This window comes from Bos indicus, chromosome 26 (assembly GCF_029378745.1).
Source record: "Bos indicus isolate NIAB-ARS_2022 breed Sahiwal x Tharparkar chromosome 26, NIAB-ARS_B.indTharparkar_mat_pri_1.0, whole genome shotgun sequence".
Lineage (NCBI taxonomy): Eukaryota > Metazoa > Chordata > Mammalia > Artiodactyla > Bovidae > Bos > Bos indicus.
The window spans coordinates 21,534,863-21,550,061 of NC_091785.1; the positions used below are offsets into that span (position 1 = coordinate 21,534,863).

At 53.0% G+C, this 15,199-nt stretch overlaps 1 protein-coding gene and 1 non-coding gene across 12 annotated transcripts in view; one reads left to right on the top strand and one right to left on the bottom strand.

The window, feature by feature from the left end:
- Positions 1 to 15,199, top strand: part of PAX2 (paired box 2) — a 90,477-nt gene that overhangs the window by 38,160 nt on the left and 37,118 nt on the right. For 8 of the 11 annotated variants that reach the window (XM_070780664.1, XM_070780662.1, XM_070780665.1 and 5 more), the window contains 3 exons: positions 3,936 to 4,021; positions 5,523 to 5,642; positions 11,149 to 11,217. In XM_070780664.1, coding sequence (XP_070636765.1) covers positions 3,936 to 4,021; positions 5,523 to 5,642; positions 11,149 to 11,217 — 275 coding nt within the window. The remainder of the gene's footprint in view (positions 1 to 3,935; positions 4,022 to 5,522; positions 5,643 to 11,148; positions 11,218 to 15,199) is intronic. The other 3 variants (XM_070780668.1, XM_070780667.1, XM_070780669.1) reach the window with 1 other exon arrangement.
- On the bottom strand, positions 1,777 to 1,849 carry TRNAG-UCC (transfer RNA glycine (anticodon UCC)). The gene has a single exon. It is a non-coding gene; the product is annotated as a tRNA-Gly (tRNA).

Consider the following 15,199-nt stretch of genomic DNA (forward strand, 5'->3'; position numbering starts at 1 on the left):
GGCAGGGCAGGCTTTCTGCAGGAAATGGCACCTCCCGGCCCCCAGTAAATGTGCTCAGAACTCCTGACTGTCTCCTCCAAGGATGCATGTGTGGGAACTTGACTTTCCAGGCCAACTCTGCCTGGAGCTGTGGGGGCTACAGATGTGTTTGGCTGTCTTATGGGGCCAAGAATGAAAAAGAATTGAAGGAACAGAAGGAGAAACAGGGGGAAATAGTGTCAGGCAGTCACCCAAAGCAACCTCTGTATCCATTTAACCCTTAGGGATATTCCCATGAGTCATTGGGTTGTGTATGGGATGCAGGAGGGTGATGGATGGCCATCAGGTTTCCACAGTCCTGGTCCTTAAATTCTGAGATCTAGCTTTGGGGACTGGTGAGTGTCCACCGCCTGGGGGGCATGGATGGACATTAGTAAGTCACAGCAGGCATCCTGCCCAGCTCCTCTCCTGTGCACCACCAAGCCGCTGTCAGGAAGTAGTGATTTTCCATCACTTGCTGCCTCAGCTAAATCTGCACCAGCGCCCCAGGGGTCAGAGGCTCTGGGTAACAAAGACAGCAGCTGCATGAGGCCACCCAGTTGTCTGTCTCACCCAGCCTCAGTCTGGGGGCTCCCTCTGTCCACAGCTCATCAGCCCTCAAATCAGAGCCACTTACCAGCCCCCTGAGACCCCAGAAACTTTTTTGCTGCAGTGAATTAGGAGCAGCTGCTTTGAGTTGCTCAGCCTCTAGACTTCTCCTGTAGACCAGACTACACTGCCCTTAGCGACTGTCAGGTCTTTGCCATCATGATCATGCTCCAAACCCAGAAACTCTGGGCCACATCACCACATGCCATTTCTCGCTGCCTCCTCCCTGTGCCCACCATTCTGTTCTCTCCTTCTTCTGCCTTGTCTGGCGGTCACCCACATTCTCTTTGGCAACTTCAGCCTCTCCTTCTTCATCAGTTCTTTCTCCTTGGCCTACAGACATGTCCAGGCCCTTCCTGCCCTGAACAGGCTTCCCTCCACTCACCTGCTTTCTTCAGCTTCCACACATCTCTCTCCTTTTCTACAAACTTCTGAAGCAATGATCTATTTCATTGCCTTCCTCTCCTCTTGTCCACTCCCAAATCTCTTCCTGTCTGGTTTCTGCCTCAGTTGCTTTATTGAGACCACTCTCACAACGTCATTAGTGGCCACCCAAAATCCCCAAATCTGTGCCTCTTCTTATTTCCAGTTCCCTTCAAACTTTATGTCACCATGGATGGTGTCATCATGGAGGCTGTGGGTTATGTTCTCCTTCTGGAAGTGTTCTTCTCTGTTGACTTGGTTAACACTACGTGATCCTGGTTCTGCCATTTCCTGTATGACCAATTCTGAGTGCTGTGCAAGGTCAGGTTCTTTTCCTTAGCCTCTGTTAGGAGATGTCTTCCAGGGACTCCTCCTTAGGCCTCTCATCCCAACCAACATGCCCTTCTTTGACAGTCTCCTAAATCTGTGTCTGCTGTTCTGGGTAGTGAACAATCTTCCACCTGGGCACTCACCTGCCTCCTCAAATGAGGCATGTCAAGGACCAGCCAGTCACCATGCTGCGTTCCTCTTCCTGAGAGCTGGACAAACCACCAGCCTTCCAGTTACGCACCACTGTGGTTTCAGAGCCGCAGACTAGTGGAGTCATGGTTGACTCCAGTTAGTTGCCAAATCCTGGCCATTCTGCCTTTACTGTGTCTTGCAAATTCTTTCTTCTTTCTCTTTTTTTTGGTGGGGGGGCACCCTGAGTGGCTTGTGGGATCTTAGTTCCTCGACCAGGGATTGAACCTGGGCCCTCAGCAGTGGAAGCACCAAGTCCTAACCACTGGACCACCAGGGAATTCCCTTTTCCCCCTCCTTTCCTTCTCTTTTCTGAGACCAGCCCCTTATGGCCTTGTGCCTGACTGTTGCTTTACCTGCATCGGTTTGTACCTGTCTCCTTTTGTTTAGAAATCACTCATGGCTTAAGACCCTGTAAACCTGGTTCCTATATACTGGGGGAGGTCTGACAACGTAATGAGAAGTACACATTTTAGACTGAATTCCACCCCTGCCCTTAGCCCTCCACTTTAGCCTCTGCTAGGAGATGTCCTCCAGGGACTCCTCCTTAGGCCTCTCATCCCAACCAACACGCCCCTCTTTGACAATCTCCACTGACAAGCTGACAGTGTAATCTTCAGAAAGCCCCTTAACCTCTTTGAGTTTTGACTTTAAGTCTGCAAAATGAGGATAATAGTATTGCTTTGAAGATTGTTATGAGAATTAAAAATTTTATAAGTACAGTAATAAAGGCACATAGTAGACACTCAATAAATAGAAAAATCACTGCTGTCATCATTACTTCCAACTTTTCAGCCTCATTTCCTCTTAGTCCCTTACATCCCTCCAGCGTTCCTGGATAGGGATTACCCCCTCACCCCCTGCTCCCTCCCTTGCTTTTCTTTCCCCCTCCTCCAGCATCTGCTTATAACGTCCTCTTTCCCACTTCTTTGTTCACGTTAAAAGCGTGCTATTTTTCACTGGGGAAAGAGACCTTAGAGAGCCTGTCATCTATCCTCTTTACCTTATAACTGAAGAAACTGAGGCCTGGAAGGAAAATGATGAGGCCAAGGCTATGCGGCCAATTAATGGCAGAATCAAGACTTTAGACATGTAGCCCAGTGACTTTTCCACTATCCTCTGTGCCTTTGGCTCGTCTGTGTGTGTGTGTGTGTGTGTGTGTGTGTGTGTGTATTCAGCCTTACACTGCTTGGAGGCTCTACATCAAATTCCAGATTCCACCTCCTCAGTGTCTTTTTTCCCATTCCCCTTCCTCTGCCCCACGCACAGCAGGTGACTCCTCTCCTGCATCTTCCTGGTACTTACTGCCTGTTCCCTCCCTCGGGGTGACTTAGGTTTCTCAGGGTGTGACCTCCCTACCCAATTTTATTACCAGTCCTGGGAGGCAGAGACCTTATCTTGGCCACCTGCGAGTGTTCCAGTCCATGCACAGCTTGTGACTCACCTGGCCGGTTGAGATGAACTTGGCTCACACACCTCTCTGCGGGGAGGGGGACTTGCCTTCAGAAAAGTGGCTTCCAAGGGCACCTGATGGACCAGTGGGTGGAGGGAAATGTTCCTCGATGCTGGCCCTAGGGTTGGTCTTTTGCGTCCCTGAGCCCTGGGCCCTTGGATCACTGACAGGCCTCAGCCCTGCAATGTTGGATCTGGAGCCCTCACCCCCACCCTCACCTGGAGTGCATGGGGAAGGCACCAGTCTCTTCACCCAATCAGGTAAAGAAGCTGAGATTCAAGTAACGCCTCTGGGAAGGAGGCCAGTGTGCCAGCGAGCTGGGCAGCAACAGGACTTTGTGGGGTGTGAAAGCACTGAATGGTTCAAGGAGTTGCTCAGGGCCTGACAGGGACTGTGTGCTGTGTTGGAACCCTGGAGACGAAAGGGTTACTGTGACCCAGCCCTTCCCTGACTCTGTCTTTAGCTCAGGAAATGGGGAGATGTCACCCCCTCCCTGATCCTGGAGGACTGTGATACAGTCCCAATAGGAAAGCCAGCTCCAAAATGATCTCCAGAAGGGAAGGGTGGACAGCGAGTCACCAGGGCAACTCCCAGAAAAGGGAAGGAGGCTGTGGTCTGCTCGCTCCACTACCCTGATCCTTGCTACCAGACATCAAACGGCAATTTGATCAATGCACTGCAGGATAGAATGCAGACTGCCTTGGCCCAGGGATGCGCTGAACCTGGATCCGCAGAACCAACAGGAGGGCAAGCTCCTGCCTTGCAGCAGTCAGGAAGGGTGGGGGTGCAGAGAGCAGCTGAGGGAGGAGGGAGCTAGGGAGCTTGGGGGAGCCACCTCCATAGGGCTTGGCTGGAGCTGGCCAGGGCATCAGAGGGCATGTGACGTGTGATGCTGTTGGTGATGCTGTTGCAGGATCATCCGGACCAAAGTTCAGCAGCCTTTCCACCCAACGCCGGATGGAGCCGGGACTGGAGTGACTGCCCCTGGCCACACCATTGGTAAGAGGACTTAGGGAAGGGGGAATGCTGGGCCCCCTGAGAGCTGGGCAGTGCAGCTCCAGCCCTGGGGAATGCACACTGTCTGAGGCCCAAGGCCTGCGCTCTCTAGAGGTGCAGGATCTGCCTGAGAGACCAGCTCACGAGGACCGCGCTCTGCCTCCTGCCCGCATCTCCTTGCCTTTATCAGTCTGTGTGTCTGTCTCTCTCCCTCCCTTTTCTCTAGTTTTCCTTCTCCTTCCCATCCTCCTCCTGTTCCATCTCTTGTTCTCTGTCCTTCTCTCTTTCATGTCTACTTGCTTATTCCATTTTTGTTTTGTTAATTTTTAAGATTCTCCTCCTCTCTTCTCTCCCCCTCTGTCTTCTCTCCTCTTTCTCCCCCTTCTGCCTTTCCCTCTCCTCTCCTCTCTGTCCAGGTGGCCCTGGACCTCTTCCTCTGTCTGTACCCCTCCCTCCTCATGGTCTCGCTCCTCTCAGTTCATCTCGCTTGATGTCTTTGTCTCTCTCTCTCATCTGCCATACCTTCTGCCCTCTCCAGCCCCCTCATTTATTGACCCTCGCTCACAGCCTTGCAGAGACACGACCAGTCCCACCAGAACACCTGCCAGCACCCCCTCCCTCCCTCCCACGCACTGTCTTCCCTTTGACCCAAGGGCGCTCAGTGCTGCCGAAGCCATAGGTGAGATCTTGAGGGACTGGGATGTGGTTAAATTTCTCCTGCTGTCCCTCTTGGCAGCTGTCCCCTCTCTCTGGACCAGCAGAAAGTGAAAAGGGCTGGTCCCAGCCCTCCGGGAGTTGGCAGGAGCCCTGTTTGCTAGGCCTGGGTTGCAGCGTGTGCTGAGGGGGAGGGTTGGATCGAGCTGTACCTGAGTTGATCACTGCCGAGTGAATGTGTTCACTACTCTGTGCCCTGAAGGGGAAATTAGGAACTTCTCAGGTGATTTCAAGACCAGAAGCAACAGGTCGGAGTGAAGAGCTTCATACCCCTGGGGAGTATCAGGCCCATTCATGTGTCTCTAAGAGAATCAGAGAGATCTTAGAAAGCCACAGACTCTAAATCAGGACTGGGAAAGACTCTGCCTAGGAGACTAGAAACAATGGGCTGGGACTTGTTTAAATGGATTTGCCCAGCCCCAGGGATCTGGGGATGAGCTGTGCAAGAAGCGGCTGTGCTCTCAGGACCCCTGAACCACTTTCTAGGTTGAGTCCGCTTTGCTGTTTCCATCCATCGTCAAGAGTGGGTTCAACCTATAGTGAGTGAATGAAATCTCCAGGTCTGCAGAGAAGGCCTGGGTTGACTGGTCCCCACTAAGCCCAGGGTGGACAGCACTGAAGAGCCTGAATTGTATGCAGCAACTCGTTCCCCCTTAAATCTCAGAGAAAGGAGACTATGGGCTCCCCATCCCCGCTCATTCCCTCTGCCTCTCTCTGCCCCCAGACTTGGGGCTTTGGCCTGCGATCACAACCACTATCCTGATGGCATTTCCTCCTTCCTCCCATCCAGTTCCCAGTACGGCCTCCCCTCCTGTTTCCAGCGCTTCCAATGATCCAGTGGGATCCTACTCCATCAATGGGATCCTGGGGATCCCTCGCTCCAATGGCGAGAAGAGGAAACGTGATGAAGGTAGGGAGGAGGGAAGAGGCTTGGCTTCCCCTGTGCATGCTTTGTCCTTGGATTCAGAGCTCCGGTTTCGGCCCAGCTTCGCAGCTGCTTTGCTGTGAGATCACTTTTAGTAGCAAAGCCCAGGTCCCTCCACTACCCTGCTGGCTCCTGGAGAGAGGGAGGCAGGCTGCTGGTGGGGCCGTCAGCTTCACCATCTGCTCAGCAGCCCCAACTGCTTCACCTTCCGCCGGGATTCACCCCAAACATCCCTGTGGGATGCCAGGAGGAAAAGCAGGAACCATGGACCATGAGAAGGTTTTGGAGGTTAGGGGACAGCTGGTTTCTGACCTGGGGATGAAAAGCTAAACTGACTTGTCCTCCCCAGATCTCAACCCATCAGGAAATGGGGGAGTTATGTCACGTGCAGCTGACCCTACTGCGCTTTCTCGGTAACACATTGACCCTGTGCCCATTCAAACCACTAAGGGAGCTGGGCATGGGCCCTCTCTGCTCTTTGCCATGGGAGAAGACACCCTCCAGGCTCCTTTCTGGCCCTTCCCCTCATTCCCTGTAATTCCTTGGGGGCAGCTAGCTGTTGGGCAGGGAGTTATAGAGTGAGAGGGATGAAGAGGAGGAGAAGCAGGGAAAGAAAATCAGAGGAGAGAGTGGTGGCGATGAGCTTGGGAGAAGGTGTTTTTCAAATGTTGTGATAGTAAGGGTCCCTTGGTGACCATCTGGTTCTCTTTTGATGCATGAGGCCAGGGCGCAGGGCTGGCAGGCCCAGACAAAGGGAGACCCCAGTGTCTGGAGCCTGCTTCCTGCCCTGATCTTACCGTCCCTGCTGGGGAAGCAGTAACTTCCTGATCTAGAGAGGATGAACTTTTAAGGGTATCTCCCATGAAATAGAACCCTCTAAATATGAACATAGGTGGGGGACCATATATCGCATTCATCCAGACAGTCTCAATTTATGCCTTTGTCTCTGCATCTTGGCCAGTCAGCATCTCCTTTTTCTCTCAAAAATGTCCTATTTGGACAGTAAATCTTGCAGTCATTCCAAGCACAGACAAGCCCTTGATTGGGACAGCTCTAGAGGGTAAGGAACGGAGAAAAGAGACAAAGCTGAGAATCCCTAGGCCCAGGCTGAGGGAAAAGAGAGTGTGAGAGCCCCGGACTCCAGCAGAAAGGGACAGTGTGTAGGAGAGGCCTGGGTCTGGCAAGACAGTGATGACCCGGGTCTGGCCTCCTTCCAGAAGCCCTAATGGCCTCGTTTCACAGGAAAACAGCTTGTCTGGCTCTATTTCTCCTTCTTCCAAAATATCCAAACACATTTGGCTGCCACGGCCTTTGCCACTCACTAAATTTCATTGTGGTTGTTTTGGCAATAGCCACTGATGGGCAGGGGGCGGCTGTGTGAAAGGGCCTGCGTCTCAGTTCTCCCTGGGGCTTCCCCATACTCAGGCCTTCACCAAGCTCCCCAGCACCCTGAGTAATCTGGAAGATTCTGCCTCAGACCCTGAGGATTTCTCCTTTAAACGCTTAGCACTTGTGAGACAACCAGGGGGTTGGGCGAGGCCACAGGACCCCCTTTGGACTCCTCCCCACTGGTCTGAAGTTGGGGTCAAGCATGTCCACTGCTTCCTGGACTCCTGTAGGTCAAGGAAGGAGGCTGGAGATAGAGAAGCACTAGCCTGAGGCTGTGGCCACTGCAGGTGGGCAGAACAGAGTGCTCTCCTCTCTGAGCAATTGATCACATTCATTGTTTCAAGTCAATTCAATTCAGTGAACCTTTTCTGGGCATCACTCATAAGAAAGGCTTGGTGCTCTAGGTTCCCAGAGCAGAACAAGATATGATTCTGGTCCTTAAGGAGCTTATAGTCTAGTGGGGCATATAAAACACATGAGCCCAGAGAGCAGAAAGGCCCCTCAGGTATCTGGATATCTGTGTTGTGATGGAGGTCTGGGCTGCAGGCTGTGGGAACTCAGACAGAGGAAGGAGTGAGCCCCCAGGAAGGGCTGCCCTCTGAGGAGGGGCTTAAGAGATGGATGAGCGGCACAGTTCAAAGACAATGGTAGTTGAAATTCTGTGGGACAGACTGAGTCTGGTGGCCAGAAGGTACTGTGCGGAGAAAACAGGGGTGCTTTGGCTTGGATGAAAGGGCCTGAGGGGAAGTTGTGGAGGTAGGGCTAAGTGGAGGGGTTAGGGGTATGGGAGAGCAGGCCAAGACGGAACTTTTGCCTGCAGACATGAGAAGCCACCAAAAGTGTCTGATCAGGAAGGGCACAAGAGCAGGGCTGGGTCCAGCGTGGTGGTAGCGATGGCAGCAGGGAGACACCTCAGGAAGCAGTTGAATTCTAGGTGAGAGGTAATGGCAGTCTCTAAATTTACTCTTATTGCATAAATACGTACCCCAAGGCCTAGCTCAGTGGCAAGAAGGATCAGAGACCCTGCTTCTCTTTTGGGGAAGTGGGGTGGTTCTTTTGCCTTGACTCACCCTTCCTTCTGACCAATGCCAGGCCAGATGGAGCTGTCCTTTCCCTCATGGAGGCCAGAACCTATGAGGAAAGCCAGTTCTCCCTGACCACCCTGTGCCACAACACACACACACACCCCACACCACACATGATCCACGCACTTGATCCATCGGGCCAGGTGGGAAGGGAGAGGACAGGAAAGGCAGACCCTCCACAGCCACCCCCTCCCCCAACTCCGGGCACCTCCAAGCAGCCAGGCCCAGTTTGCATTAGGGAGCAGCTCAGATGATTAAGAACAGGGGAGATAATTAAGTGTCAAGATGATGTAGCCCAACTCTGCAGTCAGGCCAAGGTAGCACAGCGGCTGGCAGGCCGGGCGCAGGAGGCAGCCTCGGGCATGGGCCGCAGAGACACCCAGGTGTGTCCTTCAGCTCCCGGACCGCCGGCACTGCAGGCGAAAGAGAGAGCTGGCCCAGGGACCTGAGGGGGGCTGGGATGGGAAAAGGGTGCTCATCAAGGCACTAGACCTTGCGGGAGTGGAGGGACAGGTCTCCTACTGGAGGGCCCTGTGCCCCTGCCAGGCCAGCTTGATTTTGGCCCCACACATGGGGGGCATCTCCCTGGCAGTGTCATAGCCCAGGGGCCAGCTGTGAGTGTCTCTGTCCTCAAGGAAGCCACTCCTGCTCCTGCCTATGGGTACAGTGTGCGGCCTATTCTTTAGCTCTAACAATGTCACGGTGGCGGGCATTAGCGAGGACAATCGCTGCGGCATGTGCTGGCATTATTGGACACAATCTCAGCAGTAGTTATTGGTGTTCACAGTGATAATACCCAGTGCATTATTGGCGTTGGCACTCAGAATATGGACAGCGTTATTAGTATCTGCAGCAATCAGATCTGTGGGGACATTAGTAAAGGACCGATCAGCTGTGACTCTGGGGAAAAAGGAAACCAACAGTGACTGTGAGCCTGCTTGAGATGCCCTCTCATGCCCTGGCCTTTGGAAGGATGGAAAAATCTCCAGACTTTTCCTTTGAGAAAGGTGCTAGTCAAGAAGCTTTGACCCTCCTCCTTCCCCCCAAGAGTCCAGAAGATCCTGGAATGAGACAGGTAGACAGACCAGGAATAGATGGGGAAGTTATGTCATAAAGCACCTGGCAGACAGGCCATCCATCAGTCTGAGAAAGTAGATTCCCATTCAGTACCCTCTTGAAATCTGTCCCTCTTCTTGGCTCTAACTATGAGTGGGTATGTTAGAGTCCTTTTTAGGGACACTGCATCACCGAACATTGCATGAGCTGGCTGATGTGACTGCAGAACAGGGACTCTTGTATTTTTCCAGGACCAAAGTCCTTTGCCTTCACCCAGTTGCTTTTGGCCATGGTTTAAAGCATTGCCGTCCATCAGTGGTGGTGAAGCCCAGAACCATTACATCACTTGTCCAAAAATCCAAATGAAGTCGTATGGTGTGAGTCTTTAGATCTGTGCAAGGGGAGGTGTGTCAGTATCATCCTTTGATGCATGGGATTGCAGGGGGCCATGACTCTGCCTTCCATTAATTAGGTACACAATGAATTGTGCAGTTGAGTGGTGCCAAGGCAGTGCAGTTGTACGTTTGCAGGCAGAGCAGGTTGCATGGCTGCAAGCAGCCAAGCCCTGTCACTGCCTTTAATAGCTCCCTTCTGCTTTGGCTGAAGCCGTCACTGTGAGAAGTGATTTCCTTAGTTTCCCTCCTTGAAGTCCCTTGTATGTTGCTGGGGTTTGACTTTGAGCAGATGAAGGGATTATGCTGTAGGAAGGAGCAGCTCCTGCCCCATCTAGGATCCCAGGCTTCAAGCAAGTGAAGGCTGCAAAGGGCCCCGTGTAGAAGGAGGATTCGGTAGAGAGGCCAGCAGGCAATCCCTGCCTGGGCTGGGCTGGGCAATGTGACTTAGTGGGGAAGGGCTCTGGAGGGAGGCGCAGCTGGGTTTGCATCGTAGTGCCTAGGGCAAGCCTCTTGGCCTTCATCAGCTCAGTCCTCTCCTCTGTAAAATGGAGGTAGTGACAGCACTGACTTCACGGGGACCATGGAGAGGACTACATGAGATCACGGACATGGGCTGAGCCAACTCCATCTTTGAAGATGGCTCACTGTGTGTCTGGGGAGGAAGGAAAAATTGGTAGGTTTATGTTTCAAGGGGAAATGAAGTTGTGTCAAAAGGAAACTTTGTGGGTGCCAGCACCCTCATCTTGGTACGGTTCCTTTTAAACAGAGCAGCCTAGGGAAGCTGATGCTGGATAAACCAACCTGGATGGGACCAGGGCAGCCAAGGAAAGATGCCAGCCTCCCTGTGTAACCGGGAGGAGCTCTGTCCATCTCTGTTTTCACATTTGCTCTGTGGCCATCCACTTGGGCCACGTGTCATCTCTTATTAGCCTCCAAAGGTGTTTCAGATGTGTGTAAATAAACCCAGGACCTCCTCTTCCCCAACACGGAGTCTTCCCTCCCTCCCTCCATTGCTGTGTATTTCTGCCCCCACACACACGTTTATTTATTTACCTTGGGAAATGTGTGTTTGATTTGTGCACATAGGTGCTTTCTCACATGGTTTATGCAGATGTGGGTATTGTGTGTTTTGTACCTTTCTGATACCTTTGGGTGAAAGGGACATGGAATGCCATGCATTGGGCAGGCACACAGTTTTCTGGGTAGTGCATACAGGCAGAGAGATGATCAAATGTGAGCAGGTGCACAATTGTGTCCCTGACACCAGCGCCAGGGGATGGGGAGAGTCCTGAGCCAGGCCTGGGTGTGCTCAGGCTGCCTGGTCTTGAGACACAGATGTGCATGTAGAGTTTTGCCCAAAGGCCCATGTCAGCATTACCCTGTTGGCAAAAGGATGGTCTGTCCTGGTCCTGCCTCCAGCGGGGCCTGGGCCCCACCACAAGGGAGACTGAGGCTGGGGACCCTCACAGAGGAGCCTGGTCTCCTAGTCTCTGGATTTACCTCTGGTCTTTGACCTGCCTACCTTTCGTGATCTCTCAGTGTCTGTCTGTCTCTTATTTGCTCTAGTCGAGGTATACACTGATCCTGCCCACATTAGAGGAGGTGGAGGTTTGCATCTGGTCTGGACTTTAAGAGGTATGGGGGCCAGAGGGAACCTGGTGAGGGGGCCAGGGGAGAGAGCTGGGGAGGCGGTTAGAGACTCTTTAGTGAGTGGGTTCCTAAGGGTCAGAGAGCAGACTAGGAGGAGGTGGCCCAGGCTTCCACTGGAAACCAAAGGCTAACGGAGTCTCAGGGCCTGGCTCACTTCCGCCTTGGGCCCTGCTGGATTGGGGGGCTGAGGCCCTGGTGGCCTGGAGGGTCAGGCCCTCAGTGGATGGGGGCACTTTTTCCAGCCCTTGGAAAAACAAAGAGCAGATCGGGTAGTAAAACAAAAGCAAAGGAGACCTGGAAGCACCTGACAGCCCTAATTCATCACGGCCCAAGTTTTTTCCTGTGTTCCCATTATATTTGTTTGTAAAAGTGGAAATCAATTTTGAAGGTAATTTTCTGGAAAGAATGGAAGGGAGGTGGGAGGGCCGGATAAGGCAGAGATGGTAAAAGGAAAAATTTAGGCCAGGCACAGCCCAGGGGCAGCTCTTGGCAAGGTGAAAGAAAATTGCATATTCAATCTCCATCCATGAATCTCCCTCTCTGCTGCCCGCCTCCTGCTTGAAAACAATGAAGGCTTTTTCCCAACGCTGGGCAGGGCCTCGGTATCAGCCTCACTTTAACTTCAGGGTCATTAATTCCCTGATTATTGAAGGAGAAGAGAGGGTTGCAGCATCGTCAATTCCAAAGGCACACCCCCCCCCATGTGATCAGGGCCTGGGTGGGGTTGGGGGGGGGTGAGCCAGGGTGAGGTGAGGTGTTGTTTCAGAAGAGCACAGGGGTGGGAGGGAGGAAGTGGGGAGCCAACTGGACTGGGGGGGTGCAGGAAGCCAGGAGGAGGGGAGAAGAAGGCAGTCATTACTGCATACCTCTGTTGTGTTGTTATTGCAAATTAAAAGTAGCATGTTCCACTCCGCAGCTATCTTTGGGGAGGGAGGGGCACCGAGGGAGGTGGGGGATCTTATCATTGCTTCTTCAGCAGACCAGCCGTGGTGTCACCGTGTGAGGTGACATTTGAATTTACAATTCCGCTGAGAAAAGCCATTAATTCACAAATTAACATTTCTCCCTCTCCCTCTCTCTTTAACACTCTCTCCCTCTCTCACATGGATGTGCAAGCAATTGAAAAGACAAAGGAAATAGCCTTAAGGAAGAGACTTTACTGCTAGTCTGTGTGTGCTGAGATTGCTCCCCCTGCTTCCAGATAGATAAACCAATTACCTGAGCCGCTCTGCTCCTGGCCGCCCGCGATCACCTCCTTTTGTAGGCTGCCTCCATGGCTGGATTACCCTCGGTGTATCTCATTAATGTAAACCAGGCATGCCCTGGTCACCCGGCTCCCTTCCCCTCTGTCTTTCCGGAGGGACAGTGGGAGGAGAGCTGGTGTCAGAAAAGGCAGGCGAGGAGGACCCCAGGAGAGAGGAGAGACTGCCCCTGGCCAGCTGCCGGGCTCTGGTTCTTTGGGTGTCCATGGCCTGGACCTGCAGTCCTGTTGAGGGGGTCAGCAGGTGAGTTCTCCGTGGCAGGTTTGCACGGGTGGACATTTAGAGGCAGAGGCAGGAGCCAATTCTTTGGGGCCCACAGGGCTGGTTCTCTCTGACCTTTTGGTTCAGAGGCTGGGGGCTTCTGAAAGCAGAGAGGGATCTGAGTGCTCCCTTCATGAAAAGATCTTAGGGATGTTTTGCTGAGTCCGCAGATCTAGGAGGGCCCAGAAGGCAAGGTGAGGTTGCACTATGTTGGGTAAACAAAAGGAGGTTGCACTGATTCCTTAACCTAAACTCGGTACTTGGGCGCAATTATGTCTTTCTGCCACCAAACCCTTAAAATCACAGCCAAACCCAGCCATCCAGCTCCTTCTTAGAGAAGACCCACCCAGGAGCATGGACCCAGAAGTTCTGGGCTCTCACACCTCTGCAGTGAGCTTACATCATGGGCTGGGCATGGCAGAGCCTTTTTGGCTTTTCCTGTCCTCCAGGCCCCGACCAGGCACTGCAGGAAGACAGATTGGCAGAGGGAAGTCATGCAGAGCTTGAGTTTCTGTAAGGAAAGTGCTTCTGTGGATCATTGCTGGAATGATAGGATTTCACACACACTGCCTGCTACCTAGCACAGGTCACAGACTCTGACCCCCCAGGAGCCAGGTCCTCTGAAAGTTCAGAAACCAGATCTCCATAGAGGGAATCATCCATCCAGACAGGTACCTGACCTTACCTTGCGTGAACAAAGCTCAGCCTATGTTCATTTTCCAACAAATATTCAAAACCTGGCTGCTGTCTATGCAGCCCAAGAGCGAACTAAGGTTCAAAGGTCAGCATTCACTAAGACACACACGCCCCCGAAAAATCCACTTCTGAACACACATTCATTGTTATGAATATATCTTCCTAGTAACCTGGGAAATTAGACCGTTCATACCTAAGCGGGGAATTTTTCTATCATAGTTGGATCGCATATTTTAGCTAAACTCTCGGTAATGTTGGCTACGAGCCTGTTGAACGCCAACCAGGTCATTATACAGAGGTAGGTTTAAAGGTTTTATTAAGACCTTTGCCTTGGGCCCTGTGTACACCTGAACGTACCTCTTTCAGTAGGGAGGAACCAGGGTTTAGCCATGACTGTGTGTAGCTGACATAGGTGCGTGAATTTGTACATAAATACCTGCAATTATACCAGCGTATGCAGCTGAGTCATTAACCACCTTAGTTTCCCAGCCAGTTCATGCTGCTGTGGATGAAGAGTTACATTTGGTTGTTTGAGGAAGTATGTTAAGGTTTAGCACAAAAGCATGTATTTTTTTTTTGGTAAAGTGTCAAAAAAGTCAGAATGGATAGGTCGACCCCACTCCCCAGGAAAGAATGCACAGACTCGCATTGGAGGGGCTGTGTGCGACCCTCCACCACTGGAAACTGGGGTGGCAGGAGCGCAGTAGGGCACTGGGCAGAGACCTCGGGTCCTCCCACCGCCACATCTGTGTATGCACACCCACCTTGTCAGGATGTCTTCACTTGGTAACTCCCTTCAAGCCCTGCAGGTAGGCATTGTCCTCCTTCCCCCATGGGCAAGGGCACCAAGCAAGAATTCCGCTGCCTCAGCTCTGCCCTTCTCCCTCAGGCGGGGCCATGGAGGGAAGAGCTGGGCCCTGAGGCTGCTCCTCAGGCCCTTCTGCTGGAAGGCTCGCCTCCTCCAGGCACCATCTCCTCTGCAGGCCCACGGGCAGATGAGAAGGCAGGGTCCTAAAGGATCCCTCAGAAAAAGGGTCAGGGAAAAGGCCGCCTGGGAGACGCAGCCCTGCCGCCTGCTAGAGGAATGGGTCCCAGTAAACTCCCAACCATGAGTGGCTGCTCCAGAGGGGTGCTGGGGCCCAGGGAAGCCTCCCCCCAGCCTCCGCCCACCATCACTTGCCTTCCTCAGGGCCCTGGTGGCCAGTAGGGGTCTCTGGGACCCTCCCCATTCTTCCAGGAGGGTTGGGGGAGGGCTGAGAGACCGATCACGAGCCTCAGAGCAGAGTTGCCGCAGAGCCAGTAATTCAAACCATCCTGACCCTTCGGTGAACCCAAACCTGCTGACCTTGACAGCCCCAGACAAGGGAGGCCTCACAGACCTCAACCTGTGTGGAGGCATTGCCTTCTCTCCCTCCCGGCCTCGGAGCCCGTGGCCCAGCCTTCAGGTGGCTCCTCGTTTGGCCGGCCCAGCGAAATGCCAGCATCCCTCCCTCCCCTGGGGTGCCCGCCTGCTTGCCTCAAAGCACCCTTTGTGCTCATTTCCACTGGAGACAGGCGTGTGGGCATCTCACAGGGTCTCTCTGGGGCTAGGCTGAGGCTTTCTCCTTCAGACAGAGCTTTTACAACATGCATGCCTGTCTTCCTCCTGCCCCGACTTCAGCTTTTTCAGGAGCACTAGCCACATTGTGTGTGTGTGTGTGTGTGTGTGTGTGTGTGGTCCGGGTGCACACAGGGGCAGAGATAAAATG